The sequence below is a fragment of the Diuraphis noxia genome, unplaced genomic scaffold (assembly GCF_037042655.1).
Source record: "Diuraphis noxia isolate RWA-SAM2 unplaced genomic scaffold, SU_Dnox_SAM2 contig0001, whole genome shotgun sequence".
In the NCBI taxonomy this organism is placed as follows: domain Eukaryota; kingdom Metazoa; phylum Arthropoda; class Insecta; order Hemiptera; family Aphididae; genus Diuraphis; species Diuraphis noxia.
The window spans coordinates 32,159,531-32,178,737 of record NW_028301711.1 but is presented as its reverse complement, the minus strand read 5'-3'; the positions used below and the strand labels follow the sequence as shown (position 1 = coordinate 32,178,737).

Here is a 19,207-nt window from a genome sequence, read left to right as displayed (position 1 = left end):
GCAATTCATCAAAAAAATCAAAAATCATCAAATTTCAATTTTTTTAATTTACCCCCACATTTGGCCATTCAATAGATTATTTACATACATAAATACATCGAATGCATAAATTTATATAAAATGGACTTCTTGTAATGACACAGCCTATGTATTTTAGTTTAAGAGTTTAAAATAATGATTTATAACATAATTCACCTAAAATTTAGGTAAATTCATATTACACCCCAGATTAATATTTTGCTGATTACCACCATTTGATGCATTATCATTTAGTAAATGGGGATAATTATTATATTACAATTGTTCTTTAACGTAATTCATCAAAAATCATTAAATTTCCATTTTTTTTAATTTGCCCCCGCATTTGGCCACTCAATAGAATAATTACATACATATAGACATCGAATGCATAAATTTATATTAAATGGACTTCAAGTCATGACACAGCCTATCTATTTTAGTTTAATAGTTTAAGATAAAGATTTATAACATAATTCTCCTAATATTTAGTTAAATTCATATTACACCCCAGATTGATATTTTGCTGATTACCACCATTTGATGCATTATCATTTAGTACATGGGGATAATTATTACATTACAATTGTTTTTTAACGTTATTCATCAAAAATCATCAAATTTCATTTTTTTTATAATTTACCCCCACATTTGGCCACTCAATAGAATAATTACATACATATAGACATCGAATGCATAAATTTATATAAAATGGACTTCAAGTCATGACACAGCCTATCTATTTTAGTTTAATAGTTTAAGATAAAGATTTATAAGATAATTCACCTAATATTTAGGTAAATTCATATTAAACCCCAGATTGAATATTTTAAATTTTAGCTGAATGTTTTGTTTATTACAAATATTTGATGCATTATCATTTAGTACTTGGGGATAAGTATTTCATTAAATTTTTTCTTTAATGCAATTCATCAAAAAAATCAAAAATCATCAAATTTCAATTTTTTTAATTTACCCCCACATTTGGCCACTCAATGTAATTTTTACATACATATAGACATCGAATGCATAAATTTATATAAAATGGACTTCTAGTCATGCCAAAGTCTATATATATTTGGTTAGTAGTATAAGATAAAGATTTATAACATAATTCACCTAATATTTAGGTAAATTCATATTACACCCCAGATTGAATATTATACATTTTAGATGATTATTTTGTTTATTAGCACCATTTAATGCATTATCATTTAGTACATGGAGATAAGTATTTCATTAAATTTGTTCTTTAATGTAATTCATCAAAAAAAGCAAAAATCATCAAATTTCCATTTTTTTAATTTACCCCCACATTTGGTCACTCAATATAATTTTTACATACATATACACATCTAATGCATAATTTATATAAAATGGACTTCTAGTCATGCCAAAGTCTATATATATTTGGTTAGTAGTATAAGATAAAGATTTATAACATAATTCACCTAATATTTAGGTAAATTCATATAACACCCCAGATTGAATATTTTAAATTTTAGCTGAATGTTTTGTTTATTACAAATATTTGATGCATTATCATTTAGTACTTGGGGATAAGTATTTCATTAAATTTTTTCTTTAATGCAATTCATCAAAAAAATCAAAAATCATCAAATTTCAATTTTTTTAATTTACCCCCACATTTGGCCACTCAATAGAATAATTACATACATATAGACATCTAATGCATAAATATATATAAAATGGACTTATGGTCATGACACAGTCTATCTATTTTTGTTTAATAGTTTTAAATAAGGATTTATAACATAATTCACCTAATATTTAAGTAAATTAATATTACACCCAAGATTGAATATTTTAAATTTTAGCTGAATATTTTGTTTATTAGCACCATTTAATGCATTATCATTTAGTACTTGGGGATAAGTATTTCATTAAATTTGTTCTTTAATGTAATTCATGAAAAAAAGCAAAAATCTTCAAATTTCCATTTTTTTAATTTACCCCCACATTTGGTCACTCAATATAATTTTTACATACATATACACATCTAATGCATAATTTATATAAAATGGACTTCTAGTCATGCCAAAGTCTATATATATTTGGTTAGTAGTATAAGATAAAGATTTATAACATAATTCACCTAATATTTAGGTAAATTCATATAACACCCCAGATTGAATATTTTAAATTTTAGCTAAATGTTTTGTTTATTACAAATATTTGATGCATTATCATTTAGTACTAGGGGATAAGTATTTCATTAAATTTTTTCTTTAATGCAATTCATCAAAAAAATCAAAAATCATCAAATTTCAATTTTTTTAATTTACCCCCACATTTGGCCATTCAATAGAATATTTACATACATATACACATCTAATGCATAAATTTATATATAATGGACTTCTAGTCATGCCATAGTCTATATATATTTGGTGAGTAGTATAAGATAAAGATTTATAACATAATTCACCTAATATTTAGGTAAATTCATATTACACCCCAGATTGAATATTTTAAATTTTAGCTGAATGTTTCGTTTATTACAAATATTTGATGCATTATCATTTAGTACTGGGGGATAAGTATTTCATTAAATTTTTTCTTTAATGCAATTCATCAAAAAAATCAAAAATCATCAAATTTCAATTTTTTTAATTTACCCCCACATTTGGCCATTCAATAGAATATTTACATACATATATACATCGAATGCATAACTTTATATAAATTGGACTTCTTGTAATGACACAGCCTATCTATTTTAAATTAAGAGTTTAAAATAATGATTTATAACATAATTCACCTAATATTTAGGTAAATTCATATTACACCCCAGATTGAATATTATACATTTTAGATGAATATTTTGTTTATTAGCACCATTTAATGCATTATCATTTAGTACTTGGGGATAAGTATTTCATTAAATTTGTTCTTAAATGCAATTCATCAAAAAAATCAAAAATCATCAAATTTCAATTTTTTTAATTTACACCCACTTTGGCCACTCAATATAATTTTTACATACATATAGACATCGAATGCTTAAATTTATATAAAATGGACTTCTAGTCATGACACAGTCTATATATATTTGGTTAGTAGTATAAGATAAAGATTTATAACATAATTCACCTAAAAATTAAGTTAATTCATATTACACCCCAGATTGAATATTATAAATTTTAGCTGAATATTTTGTTTATAACAAACATTTGATGCATTATCATTTAGTAAATGGGGATAATTATCACATTAAAATTGTTCGTTATTTTAATTTATCAAAAAAAGCAAAAATCATCAAATTTCAATTTTTTTATAATTTACCCCCACATTTGGCCACTCAATAGAATAATTACATACATATAGACATCGAATGCATAAATTTATATAAAATGGACTTCAAGTCATGACACAGCCTATCTATTTTAGTTTAATACTTTAAGATAAAGATTTATAACATAATTCTCCTAAAATTTAGGTAAATTCATATTACACCCCAGATTGAATATTATACATTTTAGATGAATATTTTGTTTTTTAGCACCATTTAATGCATTATCATTTAGTACTTGGAGATAAGTATTTCATTAAATTTGTTCTTGAATGTAATTCATCAAAAAAAGCAAAAAACATCAAATTTCCATTTTTTAAATTTACCCCCACATTTGGCCATTCAATAGAATATTTACATACATATATACATCGAATGCATACATTTATATAAAATGGACTTCTAGTCATGACACAGTCTATATATATTTGGTTAGTAGTATAAGATAAAGATTTATAACATAATTCACCTAAAAATTAGGTAAATTCATATTACACCCCAGATTAATATTTTGCTGATTACCACCATTTGATGCTGTTGCGGAGTGGACTGTAAGTTTCCGATGCTGGTTACTTCGGATATTCAGTTTTAATTAGCAAACTATTTAAATTAATAAATTACACGAAATTGAGCTATAAAACTGTTAAATAAGTTTATTTTTATTATTACGATGGAGAGCCGACATGTCCCGTTCGCTATTTTTCGACGACTAACTAAACTATGTATTTCAAAACTTATCAAAGGCAAATCCGCGTCGGCCCCGCTAGCCGATAACAATATCATTACGGTTTAATCTTTCTTTATCGATAATATTTAAACCGATACGCGACATGCCGCCCGCCTTGAAATATGTTTCAACTAATAATAATTATAATACATGAGTACATGACTAACATAATAACATAATATAATATAATGGATAATAAAAGGTATATAAAAAAAAAAATTTATTGTATTTAAATATTAATAATAATACGAATAAAATCATAAACAAATAATTCATATACTAAAAAATCATGAAAAGAATTAATTTATTTCGGCCTTTGAATTTAAACATCATTTCCTTCGAATGGTAGCGGACATAGCTTACGCACTGCCCGTGTCAACTCACCATCAACCGTTTTGACTACCACGGTACGAATGATGTTGTCATCTCCCCGTGTCACCTCCTTCACTCGTCCGATTTTCCACCGTAAGGGTGGCAGATTTTCTTCCCGAATTAGAACTACACTGCCGATGTCTACCTTGGGTCCCTTTTCACTAGCCCACTTTGACCTCTCTTGCAATTGATGCAAATACTCGCGACTCCAACGTTTCCACAAAATCTGTGAAAATTGTTGAACGCGGCGCCAACGGTCTAAACGGTTTACCTGCGTATTTGTTTCATCCCGCTCTGGTATAGACATTAGGGAGTCTCCGATTAGGAAATGAGCTGGAGTGATATATAATAAATCGGAAGGATCAGAGGACAAAGCCGTTAAAGGCCGAGAATTTAGACACGCTTCTACCCTGGTGAGTATAGTACATAACTCTTCGTAGGTTAAATAAGATTCGCCTAGTACACTTCGTAATAATGATTTCATTGATTTAACCGCTGCCTCCCATAATCCACCAAAATGAGGCGACCTGGGGGGAATAAATTTCCATTGTACTCCTATTGTAGCCAGGTCAGATTGAACGATCTCTTGATGCCCTTGATCTCGAAAAAGTTGATACACCTCTTTTAAATGCCTGTTTGCTCCTACGAAGTTTGTAGCATTGTCAGAATAAATCGTAGCACATTTACCTCTGCGATCAAAAAATCGGTTCAATGCATTTAAAAATGACTTAGTACTCAAATCTATAACGACCTCAATATGCACCGCCTTAGTGGCAAAACATACAAATATACAAACATATCCTTTTGTCGCGGGTGCATTTCGCCTTAAACTTTGTTTTACCATTATAGGCCCCGCGAAATCGACACCGCAGATTTTAAAGGCACGAGATTGTGTTTCTACACGCTCTCTAGGTAAATTGCCCATGATTGGTTGTACCACGGTAGGTTTCATTCGAAAACATTTTACACAACGGTACACGGTCTTTCGAGCTATGTTTCGGGCATTAAGTGGCCAATATTGCAGCCTTATCGATGCTAACATTGCCTGCGGACCTCCATGTAATAACTGCTCATGCTCCCGTCGAAACAACAAATTAGTGTACGCGGAATCCTTTGGTAATACTATGGGGTGCCTTTGAAAAATACCTAATGATACTGCATTCTTTAGCCGCCCGCCCACACGTATTAATCCTTCTTCGTCGAGAAACGGTCTCAATCTGAACAACTTGCTTTTCGACGATACCTGACCATTTGCCGAATTTAATTCATTTAACTCTTTTTCAAAATAGTCCTTTTGTACTCTAATTAAAAGTCGCAAATTTGCATTATGTAAATCAGTGGTTGTTAAGACTCCGCACTCTGAGTTTTTTGGTTCTTTTATTTTATTATAAAAACGCACGCAATACGCAGTAATTCGTATTATTTTATTCAACGACGAATACTTGTCAAATATAGAAAATTTATCCGTGATAATACCGGAAAATTCTAATACGTTTTTTTTCTCAGGAATATTTTTATTATTTAATTGATGGTTTAACCCCTCCTTTTTTGACGGCCAATCCTCTTTATTTAAACACAACCATTTTGGGCCAAACCACCATAACTCCATAGCCGAAATTTGTGACGCATCACACCCGCGCGATATTAGATCAGCCGGATTGTCGTGTGTACTAACGTGTGACCACTCACTAGCGCAAGATAAATCTTGAATCTCTCCCACTCTGTGGGCAACAAATGTTTTCCACCTAGTGGACGGTGACGAGATCCAAGCGAGAGTAATAGTAGAATCCGACCAAAAATATTTCCTCTCGATTTCTAGTCGTAATTTTGGAATTACACATTGCTGCATACGAGCCAATAGTAACGCAGCGCATAGTTCCAGTCTCGGTAATGATATCGTTTTTAACGGTGCGACCTTAGATTTGGCGCATATAAGTCTCACTGTGTGTGTACCCACTTCATCCGTACTGCGTAAATATAAACATGCGCCATAAGCCTTTATCGACGCATCCGAAAATCCATGAATTTGTATATTTATAATTTTATGCTTACCAATCATCATACGCGGAATTACTAGTTTATTTAGTAGTGGTAAACATTTTTTGTATCGTAGCCATTCGTCCGATACGTCTTTCGGTAATTGTTCGTCCCAGCTTACCCGTAACTGCCATAAATTTTGTATAAATAATTTAGCTACTATTACAACTGGACCTACTAAACCGAGTGGGTCGAATATTGTAGATATTTCGGACAATATTTTTCGTTTGTTTATAATTTCCGTACTTTCAACGTATTCGCTTACTTTATATCGTAATACGTCGTCGCTCGGCTCCCAGAATAGGCCTAGTATTTTTGTTATCGCACAATCGAAAACACGCACATCGTTACCCGCACCTTTGTCACTGACCGACATATTACTATTTATAATACTAGGGTCATTGGACGACCACTTACGTAGCTCGAAACCCGCTTGTTTTAATATTGACATTATTTCATGTTTTAACATTATAGCTTCCTCTTTTGTTGAAGCGCCACTTAAATAGTCATCCATATAAAAATCCCTTTTTATGGATTCACGCGCCCGTAGGTAATCGTTTCCTGTATCAGCTAATTTTTCTAAGCAAGCTGTTGCTATGAAAGCTGCAGGTACCGTACCGTAAGTTAATGTGGTAAGACGATAAACTTGTATTGGCATTTTTGGATCGGCCCGCCACAATATACGCTGATAATTACAATCTTCGTTCGCTACCTTAATTTGCCGGTACATTTTTGTGATATCGGCTGATAATACATAATTATAGGTACGGAAACGCGCTAGTATGTATAGTAATTCGTCCTGCAAAACTGGCCCTTTTAATAATAAGTCGTTCAAGCTGTTGCCAGATTCTGTCTTACAGGACGCGTCAAACACCACCCGCACCTTAGTCGTCGTGCTATTTTCATTTATTACCGCGTGATGTGGCAAATAACACTTATTTTCCTCTTCCTCACCCTCTTCTTCAATTACCCGTTCCATATGCCCTAACGCTTCATATTCGTGCATAAATTGCGTGTATGCTTCGCGTAGTGGTCTATTATTTCGGAGTCTATTTTCGGTCGCCACCCACCGACGCCTTGCGATCTGATACGATTTTCCTAATGTAGACGCGTTATTAGTATTTTTAAACGGTAAACGGATAACAAAACGTCCGTTTTCGTCCCGTTGGACTGTTTCGTCAAAATGAATCCTACACATTTTCTCTTCTAATGTTAAAGGTGGGCCCGTCTCCATTTTTTCTATACGCCAAAACTTTGATATTAAATTTTCAAAATGTAAGTCATTTTCCACACACGCTGCGTGCGTTACGCTACTTGTTTCCTTACCGCTCTTTCTCAAGACCGGTCCAGCTACCACCCAGCCGAAACGTGTTTCTTGAAATATCGGTCCGGCAATGTGCTGTTTAATTTGGCCGGCACATATTATTTCAAAGAAATGTTTGTTACCCAATAACAAATCTATTTTCTGCGGGCGTCTAAATAACGGGTCCGCGAGATTTATATCCTTGGGAGTTACGCAATTTTCCACCTCATTATTAGGCATACAATGTGTGATCTTTTGTACGACTAGGCAGGTCAATATTAAATTGAAACTATTATATCGCGATGTGATTGAAACATTTACAGCGCGCGTAACCGGTTGTGTTATCCCACCGACTCCCATTACTGTGTGCTGCACTTGGTACCTTTTTAATCTTATATTTTGAACCATATTTTCGGTAATTAAATTGCACTGCGAGCCGGAATCTAACAATATACGGCATTCGACGTTTTCACCGCTGGCATTGTGTATATGCACTACCGCTGTTGATAATAATACCTGCTCGTCATTTTGTACCAGCGTATGAGCACTTATTGATGACGATGCCGTCGACGTGCTTTCTTCCGCGTTTTCAGTTGCTTTTTTAATACCCTGTTCTACATTTTTATTTTGCACTAAATGCAACAATGTATTATGCGGTTTCGAACACTTGAAGCAATATTTCGCAAAGCACTTTTTATTTTCGTGCTGACGTAAACAAATCTTACATAATTTCAATTCAGTTACTTTATTTATTCTTTCTTTTATCGGTAAGGCAATTAACGTTGGACATTTATAGATAGTGTGTGGCAACTGACACACGTAACACTTTAAACCCGCACTTATCATTAAAGACGAAAATTGATTATTATATTTGTTCGATTTGCCTTGTCCTGTCGATCCGTTGCTAATAGCCCCTCGCGTACTACTATGTACGTTTTTCGTTGATTCGATGGCTTCTAATATTTTAAATCGATTTTCCAGGAATTGCATTATCTCTGAAACATCGGCAATTCTGTCCTTAGGGCTTCCCGCCTCCCACTCTTGTAACGTTTTTTTTTCTAATTTGGTACTAATTAAATGCATTAATAACGGGCCCCAACTTTCCGGATCTTGATCTAACGCCTCTAGAGCTCGCATGTGACCTGACAACGCATCAAAAAAACATCTAAGTTTTATTGCCGAGTCACTCTGCAGCGCATCCAACTCAAATATTGCTCTCACGTGGGCTTGTATTCGAACCTTTTTGTTATTATATCTCGCACACAGAATGCTCCACGCTTTTTCATAATTATTTGCCGTTGTCTCCAAACATCTTATCGAGTTAGCCGCCTCTCCTGATAGCGCTTCGCGCAAATGAAAAAACTTTGATACGGGTAATAGGTCCGGGTGCGTATGTACTAGCGCCGTAAATGTATCATAAAACGACGCCCATTCTAAATAATCTCCATTAAAAACAGGTACCTTTAATGCCGCCAATTTCACTTGCGGTGCCATACTGATTTTCCCTATACTTCTTTCGCTCGCCATCGCCATATCTCCTCGTTCAGAGGTAGTCTCTTTTACCATTCCTGGAGACATAATTTTATTTGCTTCTACTATCGCTTTAAAGTATAGATCCTCGAACTCTTTACGATACTCCGTATTTTCGCTTAAAATGTTTATATCCTCCGACAATTCAAGTGCCGTTTGAACCTGGTCAAATTCATGCCAAACTTCTTCAATTTTTTCTTTTCTTAACGATACTTGATTTGGATCTAATTCTTCACTTTTTAGGTAAGTCAAGAATCTCGTAATTGTGCCTTTTAGTTGGCCGCGTCTTATCGTGAAATTTCTTTCTTCACCCATATCAATTATTACCGTTTATAATTTATATTACGGCTGAATATAATATTATCTCGCTTATTACGTTAAACCTGTTGGCTGCTATCTGCGTTTATTCGACCTGCTTCACGCACTACGTACAAGCATTTTTTTTTTTTTTATATATATACTCACTAGGTGAAACCCAAGGAAATTTTACACAGGAATTATTTTTAATCTGAGACTCTTACCTTTACGCCAGACGTTGATTGACAATTTTTCTCGAGAGGCCCAGCTATTGCTTGGGAAACTTGATCGTCGCTGAGGTTATTGATTTGCCCCTTTTTCGCCATCCACAATACATCATATAAGCCGTATTACTGTACTTGCCAGCTGCCTGCACGCCACTATGGATGTTATTTATATTGTTTTCACGATTTTCGAAATATACGAATATCCGATTTATTTAGCTCGTAAAAGCCACGTAACAATTTTACTACGCATATGCGACTCACAATTTTATTTTACCCGCAGTTAACTTTGTAACTTTAACTTTCACACTATACTCGATTAACGACTAAAACACGACATACGCTTTGCTAACCAACACTGAATATCCGGCTCGAAGGACCAAATGTTGCGGAGTGGACTGTAAGTTTCCGATGCTGGTTACTTCGGATATTCAGTTTTAATTAGCAAACTATTTAAATTAATAAATTACACGAAATTGAGCAATAAAACTGTTAAATAAGTTTATTTTTATTATTACGATGGAGAGCCGACATGTCCCGTTCGCTATTTTTCGACGACTAACTAAACTATGTATTTCAAAACTTATCAAAGGCAAATCCGCGTCGGCCCCGCTAGCCGATAACAATATCATTACGGTTTAATCTTTCTTTATCGATAATATTTAAACCGATACGCGACAGATGCATTATCATTTAGTAAATGGGGATAATTATTACATTACAATTGTTCTTTAACGTAATTCATCAAAAATCATTAAATTTCCATTTTTTTTAATTTGCCCCCGCATTTGGCCATTCAATATAATATTTACATACATATAGACATCGAATGCATAAATTTATATAAAATGGACTTCTTGTAATGACACAGTCTATCAATTTTAGTTTAATAGTTTAAAATAATGATTTATAACATAATTCACCTAATATTTAGGTAAATTCATATTAAACCCCAGATTGAATATTTTAAATTTTAGCTGAATGTTTTGTTTATTACAAATATTTGATGCATTATCATTTAGTACTTGGGGATAAGTATTTCATTAAATTTTTTCTTTAATGCAATTCATCAAAAAAATCAAAAATCATCAAATTTCAATTTTTTTAATTTATCCCCACATTTGGCCACTCAATAGAATAATTACATACATATAGACATCGAATGCATAAATTTATATAAAATGGACTTCAAGTCATGACACAGCCTATCTATTTTAGTTTAATACTTTAAGATAAAGATTTATAACATAATTCTCCTAATATTTAGGTAAATTCATATTACACCCCAGATTGATATTTTGCTGATTAACACCATTTGATGCATTATCATTTAGTAAATGGGGATAATAATTACATTACAATTGTTCTTTAACGTTATTCATCAAAAATCATCAAATTTCAATTTTTTTATAATTTACCCCCACATTTAGCCATTCAATATAATATTTACATACATATAGACATCGAATGCATAAATTTATATAAAATGGACTTCTAGTCATGCCAAAGTCTATCTATTTTTGTTTAATAGTTTAAAATAAAGATTTATAACATAATTCACCTAATATTTAGGTAAATTCATATTAAACCCCAGATTGAATATTTTAAATTTTAGCTGAATGTTTTGTTTATTACAAATATTTGATGCATTAACATTTAGTACTTGGGGATAAGTATTTCATTAAATTTGTTCTTTAATGTAATTCATCAAAAAAATCAAAAATCATCAAATTTCAATTTTTTTAATTTACCCCCACATTTGGCCACTCAATAGAATAATTACATACATATAGACATCGAATGCATAAATTTATATAAAATGGACTTCTAGTCATGCCAAAGTCTATCTATTTTTGTTTAATAGTTTAAAATAAAGATTTATAACATAATTCTCCTAATATTTAGGTAAATTCATATTTAACCCAAGATTGAATATTTTGCTAATTACCACCATTTGATGCATTAGCATTTAGTAAATGGGAATAATTATCACATTAAAATTGTTCGTTATCTTAATTCATCAAAAAAAGCAAAAATCATCAAATTTCAATTTTATTAATTTACCCCCACATTTGGCCACTCAATGTAATTTTTACATACATATAGACATCGAATGCATAAATTTATATAAAATGGACTTCTAGTCATGCCAAAGTCTATATATATTTGGTTAGTAGTATAAGATAAAGATTTATAACATAATTCACCTAATATTTAGGTAAATTCATATTACACCCCAGATTGAATATTTTAAATTTTAGCTGAATGTTTTGTTTATTACAAATATTTGATGCATTAACATTTAGTACTTGGGGATAAGTATTTCATTAAATTTTTTCTTTAATGTAATTCATGAAAAAAAGCAAAAATCTTCAAATTTCCATTTTTTTAATTTACCCCCACATTTGGTCACTCAATATAATTTTTACATACATATACACATCTAATGCATAATTTATATAAAATGGACTTCTAGTCATGCCAAAGTCTATATATATTTGGTTAGTAGTATAAGATAAAGATTTATAACATAATTCACCTAATATTTAGGTAAATTCATATAACACCCCAGATTGAATATTTTAAATTTTAGCTAAATGTTTTGTTTATTACAAATATTTGATGCATTATCATTTAGTACTAGGGGATAAGTATTTCATTAAATTTTTTCTTTAATGCAATTCATCAAAAAAATCAAAAATCATCAAATTTCAATTTTTTTAATTTACCCCCACATTTGGCCATTCAATAGAATATTTACATACATATACACATCTAATGCATAAATTTATATATAATGGACTTCTAGTCATGCCATAGTCTATATATATTTGGTGAGTAGTATAAGATAAAGATTTATAACATAATTCACCTAATATTTAGGTAAATTCATATTACACCCCAGATTGAATATTTTAAATTTTAGCTGAATGTTTCGTTTATTACAAATATTTGATGCATTATCATTTAGTACTGGGGGATAAGTATTTCATTAAATTTTTTCTTTAATGCAATTCATCAAAAAAATCAAAAATCATCAAATTTCAATTTTTTTAATTTACCCCCACATTTGGCCATTCAATAGAATATTTACATACATATATACATCGAATGCATAACTTTATATAAATTGGACTTCTTGTAATGACACAGCCTATCTATTTTAAATTAAGAGTTTAAAATAATGATTTATAACATAATTCACCTAATATTTAGGTAAATTCATATTACACCCCAGATTGAATATTATACATTTTAGATGAATATTTTGTTTATTAGCACCATTTAATGCATTATCATTTAGTACTTGGGGATAAGTATTTCATTAAATTTGTTCTTAAATGCAATTCATCAAAAAAATCAAAAATCATCAAATTTCAATTTTTTTAATTTACACCCACTTTGGCCACTCAATATAATTTTTACATACATATAGACATCGAATGCTTAAATTTATATAAAATGGACTTCTAGTCATGACACAGTCTATATATATTTGGTTAGTAGTATAAGATAAAGATTTATAACATAATTCACCTAAAAATTAAGTTAATTCATATTACACCCCAGATTGAATATTATAAATTTTAGCTGAATATTTTGTTTATAACAAACATTTGATGCATTATCATTTAGTAAATGGGGATAATTATCACATTAAAATTGTTCGTTATTTTAATTTATCAAAAAAAGCAAAAATCATCAAATTTCAATTTTTTTATAATTTACCCCCACATTTGGCCACTCAATAGAATAATTACATACATATAGACATCGAATGCATAAATTTATATAAAATGGACTTCAAGTCATGACACAGCCTATCTATTTTAGTTTAATACTTTAAGATAAAGATTTATAACATAATTCTCCTAAAATTTAGGTAAATTCATATTACACCCCAGATTGAATATTATACATTTTAGATGAATATTTTGTTTTTTAGCACCATTTAATGCATTATCATTTAGTACTTGGAGATAAGTATTTCATTAAATTTGTTCTTGAATGTAATTCATCAAAAAAAGCAAAAAACATCAAATTTCCATTTTTTAAATTTACCCCCACATTTGGCCATTCAATAGAATATTTACATACATATATACATCGAATGCATACATTTATATAAAATGGACTTCTAGTCATGACACAGTCTATATATATTTGGTTAGTAGTATAAGATAAAGATTTATAACATAATTCACCTAAAAATTAGGTAAATTCATATTACACCCCAGATTAATATTTTGCTGATTACCACCATTTGATGCTGTTGCGGAGTGGACTGTAAGTTTCCGATGCTGGTTACTTCGGATATTCAGTTTTAATTAGCAAACTATTTAAATTAATAAATTACACGAAATTGAGCTATAAAACTGTTAAATAAGTTTATTTTTATTATTACGATGGAGAGCCGACATGTCCCGTTCGCTATTTTTCGACGACTAACTAAACTATGTATTTCAAAACTTATCAAAGGCAAATCCGCGTCGGCCCCGCTAGCCGATAACAATATCATTACGGTTTAATCTTTCTTTATCGATAATATTTAAACCGATACGCGACATGCCGCCCGCCTTGAAATATGTTTCAACTAATAATAATTATAATACATGAGTACATGACTAACATAATAACATAATATAATATAATGGATAATAAAAGGTATATAAAAAAAAAAATTTATTGTATTTAAATATTAATAATAATACGAATAAAATCATAAACAAATAATTCATATACTAAAAAATCATGAAAAGAATTAATTTATTTCGGCCTTTGAATTTAAACATCATTTCCTTCGAATGGTAGCGGACATAGCTTACGCACTGCCCGTGTCAACTCACCATCAACCGTTTTGACTACCACGGTACGAATGATGTTGTCATCTCCCCGTGTCACCTCCTTCACTCGTCCGATTTTCCACCGTAAGGGTGGCAGATTTTCTTCCCGAATTAGAACTACACTGCCGATGTCTACCTTGGGTCCCTTTTCACTAGCCCACTTTGACCTCTCTTGCAATTGATGCAAATACTCGCGACTCCAACGTTTCCACAAAATCTGTGAAAATTGTTGAACGCGGCGCCAACGGTCTAAACGGTTTACCTGCGTATTTGTTTCATCCCGCTCTGGTATAGACATTAGGGAGTCTCCGATTAGGAAATGAGCTGGAGTGATATATAATAAATCGGAAGGATCAGAGGACAAAGCCGTTAAAGGCCGAGAATTTAGACACGCTTCTACCCTGGTGAGTATAGTACATAACTCTTCGTAGGTTAAATAAGATTCGCCTAGTACACTTCGTAATAATGATTTCATTGATTTAACCGCTGCCTCCCATAATCCACCAAAATGAGGCGACCTGGGGGGAATAAATTTCCATTGTACTCCTATTGTAGCCAGGTCAGATTGAACGATCTCTTGATGCCCTTGATCTCGAAAAAGTTGATACACCTCTTTTAAATGCCTGTTTGCTCCTACGAAGTTTGTAGCATTGTCAGAATAAATCGTAGCACATTTACCTCTGCGATCAAAAAATCGGTTCAATGCATTTAAAAATGACTTAGTACTCAAATCTATAACGACCTCAATATGCACCGCCTTAGTGGCAAAACATACAAATATACAAACATATCCTTTTGTCGCGGGTGCATTTCGCCTTAAACTTTGTTTTACCATTATAGGCCCCGCGAAATCGACACCGCAGATTTTAAAGGCACGAGATTGTGTTTCTACACGCTCTCTAGGTAAATTGCCCATGATTGGTTGTACCACGGTAGGTTTCATTCGAAAACATTTTACACAACGGTACACGGTCTTTCGAGCTATGTTTCGGGCATTAAGTGGCCAATATTGCAGCCTTATCGATGCTAACATTGCCTGCGGACCTCCATGTAATAACTGCTCATGCTCCCGTCGAAACAACAAATTAGTGTACGCGGAATCCTTTGGTAATACTATGGGGTGCCTTTGAAAAATACCTAATGATACTGCATTCTTTAGCCGCCCGCCCACACGTATTAATCCTTCTTCGTCGAGAAACGGTCTCAATCTGAACAACTTGCTTTTCGACGATACCTGACCATTTGCCGAATTTAATTCATTTAACTCTTTTTCAAAATAGTCCTTTTGTACTCTAATTAAAAGTCGCAAATTTGCATTATGTAAATCAGTGGTTGTTAAGACTCCGCACTCTGAGTTTTTTGGTTCTTTTATTTTATTATAAAAACGCACGCAATACGCAGTAATTCGTATTATTTTATTCAACGACGAATACTTGTCAAATATAGAAAATTTATCCGTGATAATACCGGAAAATTCTAATACGTTTTTTTTCTCAGGAATATTTTTATTATTTAATTGATGGTTTAACCCCTCCTTTTTTGACGGCCAATCCTCTTTATTTAAACACAACCATTTTGGGCCAAACCACCATAACTCCATAGCCGAAATTTGTGACGCATCACACCCGCGCGATATTAGATCAGCCGGATTGTCGTGTGTACTAACGTGTGACCACTCACTAGCGCAAGATAAATCTTGAATCTCTCCCACTCTGTGGGCAACAAATGTTTTCCACCTAGTGGACGGTGACGAGATCCAAGCGAGAGTAATAGTAGAATCCGACCAAAAATATTTCCTCTCGATTTCTAGTCGTAATTTTGGAATTACACATTGCTGCATACGAGCCAATAGTAACGCAGCGCATAGTTCCAGTCTCGGTAATGATATCGTTTTTAACGGTGCGACCTTAGATTTGGCGCATATAAGTCTCACTGTGTGTGTACCCACTTCATCCGTACTGCGTAAATATAAACATGCGCCATAAGCCTTTATCGACGCATCCGAAAATCCATGAATTTGTATATTTATAATTTTATGCTTACCAATCATCATACGCGGAATTACTAGTTTATTTAGTAGTGGTAAACATTTTTTGTATCGTAGCCATTCGTCCGATACGTCTTTCGGTAATTGTTCGTCCCAGCTTACCCGTAACTGCCATAAATTTTGTATAAATAATTTAGCTACTATTACAACTGGACCTACTAAACCGAGTGGGTCGAATATTGTAGATATTTCGGACAATATTTTTCGTTTGTTTATAATTTCCGTACTTTCAACGTATTCGCTTACTTTATATCGTAATACGTCGTCGCTCGGCTCCCAGAATAGGCCTAGTATTTTTGTTATCGCACAATCGAAAACACGCACATCGTTACCCGCACCTTTGTCACTGACCGACATATTACTATTTATAATACTAGGGTCATTGGACGACCACTTACGTAGCTCGAAACCCGCTTGTTTTAATATTGACATTATTTCATGTTTTAACATTATAGCTTCCTCTTTTGTTGAAGCGCCACTTAAATAGTCATCCATATAAAAATCCCTTTTTATGGATTCACGCGCCCGTAGGTAATCGTTTCCTGTATCAGCTAATTTTTCTAAGCAAGCTGTTGCTATGAAAGCTGCAGGTACCGTACCGTAAGTTAATGTGGTAAGACGATAAACTTGTATTGGCATTTTTGGATCGGCCCGCCACAATATACGCTGATAATTACAATCTTCGTTCGCTACCTTAATTTGCCGGTACATTTTTGTGATATCGGCTGATAATACATAATTATAGGTACGGAAACGCGCTAGTATGTATAGTAATTCGTCCTGCAAAACTGGCCCTTTTAATAATAAGTCGTTCAAGCTGTTGCCAGATTCTGTCTTACAGGACGCGTCAAACACCACCCGCACCTTAGTCGTCGTGCTATTTTCATTTATTACCGCGTGATGTGGCAAATAACACTTATTTTCCTCTTCCTCACCCTCTTCTTCAATTACCCGTTCCATATGCCCTAACGCTTCATATTCGTGCATAAATTGCGTGTATGCTTCGCGTAGTGGTCTATTATTTCGGAGTCTATTTTCGGTCGCCACCCACCGACGCCTTGCGATCTGATACGATTTTCCTAATGTAGACGCGTTATTAGTATTTTTAAACGGTAAACGGATAACAAAACGTCCGTTTTCGTCCCGTTGGACTGTTTCGTCAAAATGAATCCTACACATTTTCTCTTCTAATGTTAAAGGTGGGCCCGTCTCCATTTTTTCTATACGCCAAAACTTTGATATTAAATTTTCAAAATGTAAGTCATTTTCCACACACGCTGCGTGCGTTACGCTACTTGTTTCCTTACCGCTCTTTCTCAAGACCGGTCCAGCTACCACCCAGCCGAAACGTGTTTCTTGAAATATCGGTCCGGCAATGTGCTGTTTAATTTGGCCGGCACATATTATTTCAAAGAAATGTTTGTTACCCAATAACAAATCTATTTTCTGCGGGCGTCTAAATAACGGGTCCGCGAGATTTATATCCTTGGGAGTTACGCAATTTTCCACCTCATTATTAGGCATACAATGTGTGATCTTTTGTACGACTAGGCAGGTCAATATTAAATTGAAACTATTATATCGCGATGTGATTGAAACATTTACAGCGCGCGTAACCGGTTGTGTTATCCCACCGACTCCCATTACTGTGTGCTGCACTTGGTACCTTTTTAATCTTATATTTTGAACCATATTTTCGGTAATTAAATTGCACTGCGAGCCGGAATCTAACAATATACGGCATTCGACGTTTTCACCGCTGGCATTGTGTATATGCACTACCGCTGTTGATAATAATACCTGCTCGTCATTTTGTACCAGCGTATGAGCACTTATTGATGACGATGCCGTCGACGTGCTTTCTTCCGCGTTTTCAGTTGCTTTTTTAATACCCTGTTCTACATTTTTATTTTGCACTAAATGCAACAATGTATTATGCGGTTTCGAACACTTGAAGCAATATTTCGCAAAGCACTTTTTATTTTCGTGCTGACGTAAACAAATCTTACATAATTTCAATTCAGTTACTTTATTTATTCTTTCTTTTATCGGTAAGGCAATTAACGTTGGACATTTATAGATAGTGTGTGGCAACTGACACACGTAACACTTTAAACCCGCACTTATCATTAAAGACGAAAATTGATTATTATATTTGTTCGATTTGCCTTGTCCTGTCGATCCGTTGCTAATAGCCCCTCGCGTACTACTATGTACGTTTTTCGTTGATTCGATGGCTTCTAATATTTTAAATCGATTTTCCAGGAATTGCATTATCTCTGAAACATCGGCAATTCTGTCCTTAGGGCTTCCCGCCTCCCACTCTTGTAACGTTTTTTTTTCTAATTTGGTACTAATTAAATGCATTAATAACGGGCCCCAACTTTCCGGATCTTGATCTAACGCCTCTAGAGCTCGCATGTGACCTGACAACGCATCAAAAAAACATCTAAGTTTTATTGCCGAGTCACTCTGCAGCGCATCCAACTCAAATA

At 33.0% G+C, this 19,207-nt stretch overlaps 2 protein-coding genes across 2 annotated transcripts; both read right to left on the bottom strand.

The window, feature by feature from the left end:
* Positions 1-4,373: 4,373 nt before the first annotated feature.
* Positions 4,374-8,624, bottom strand: LOC149060561 (uncharacterized). Its single transcript, XM_089217689.1, has one exon. It carries the CDS (start codon positions 8,614-8,616, stop codon positions 4,381-4,383), a length of 4,236 nt encoding a protein of 1,411 aa, XP_089073815.1. The 5' UTR covers positions 8,617-8,624; the 3' UTR covers positions 4,374-4,380.
* Positions 8,625-14,599: 5,975 nt separating this feature from the next.
* On the bottom strand, positions 14,600-18,850 carry LOC149060560 (uncharacterized). Its single transcript, XM_089217687.1, has one exon. The coding sequence runs from the start codon at positions 18,840-18,842 to the stop codon at positions 14,607-14,609; it is 4,236 nt and encodes a 1,411-aa protein (XP_089073813.1). The 5' UTR covers positions 18,843-18,850; the 3' UTR covers positions 14,600-14,606.
* Positions 18,851-19,207: the final 357 nt, after the last annotated feature.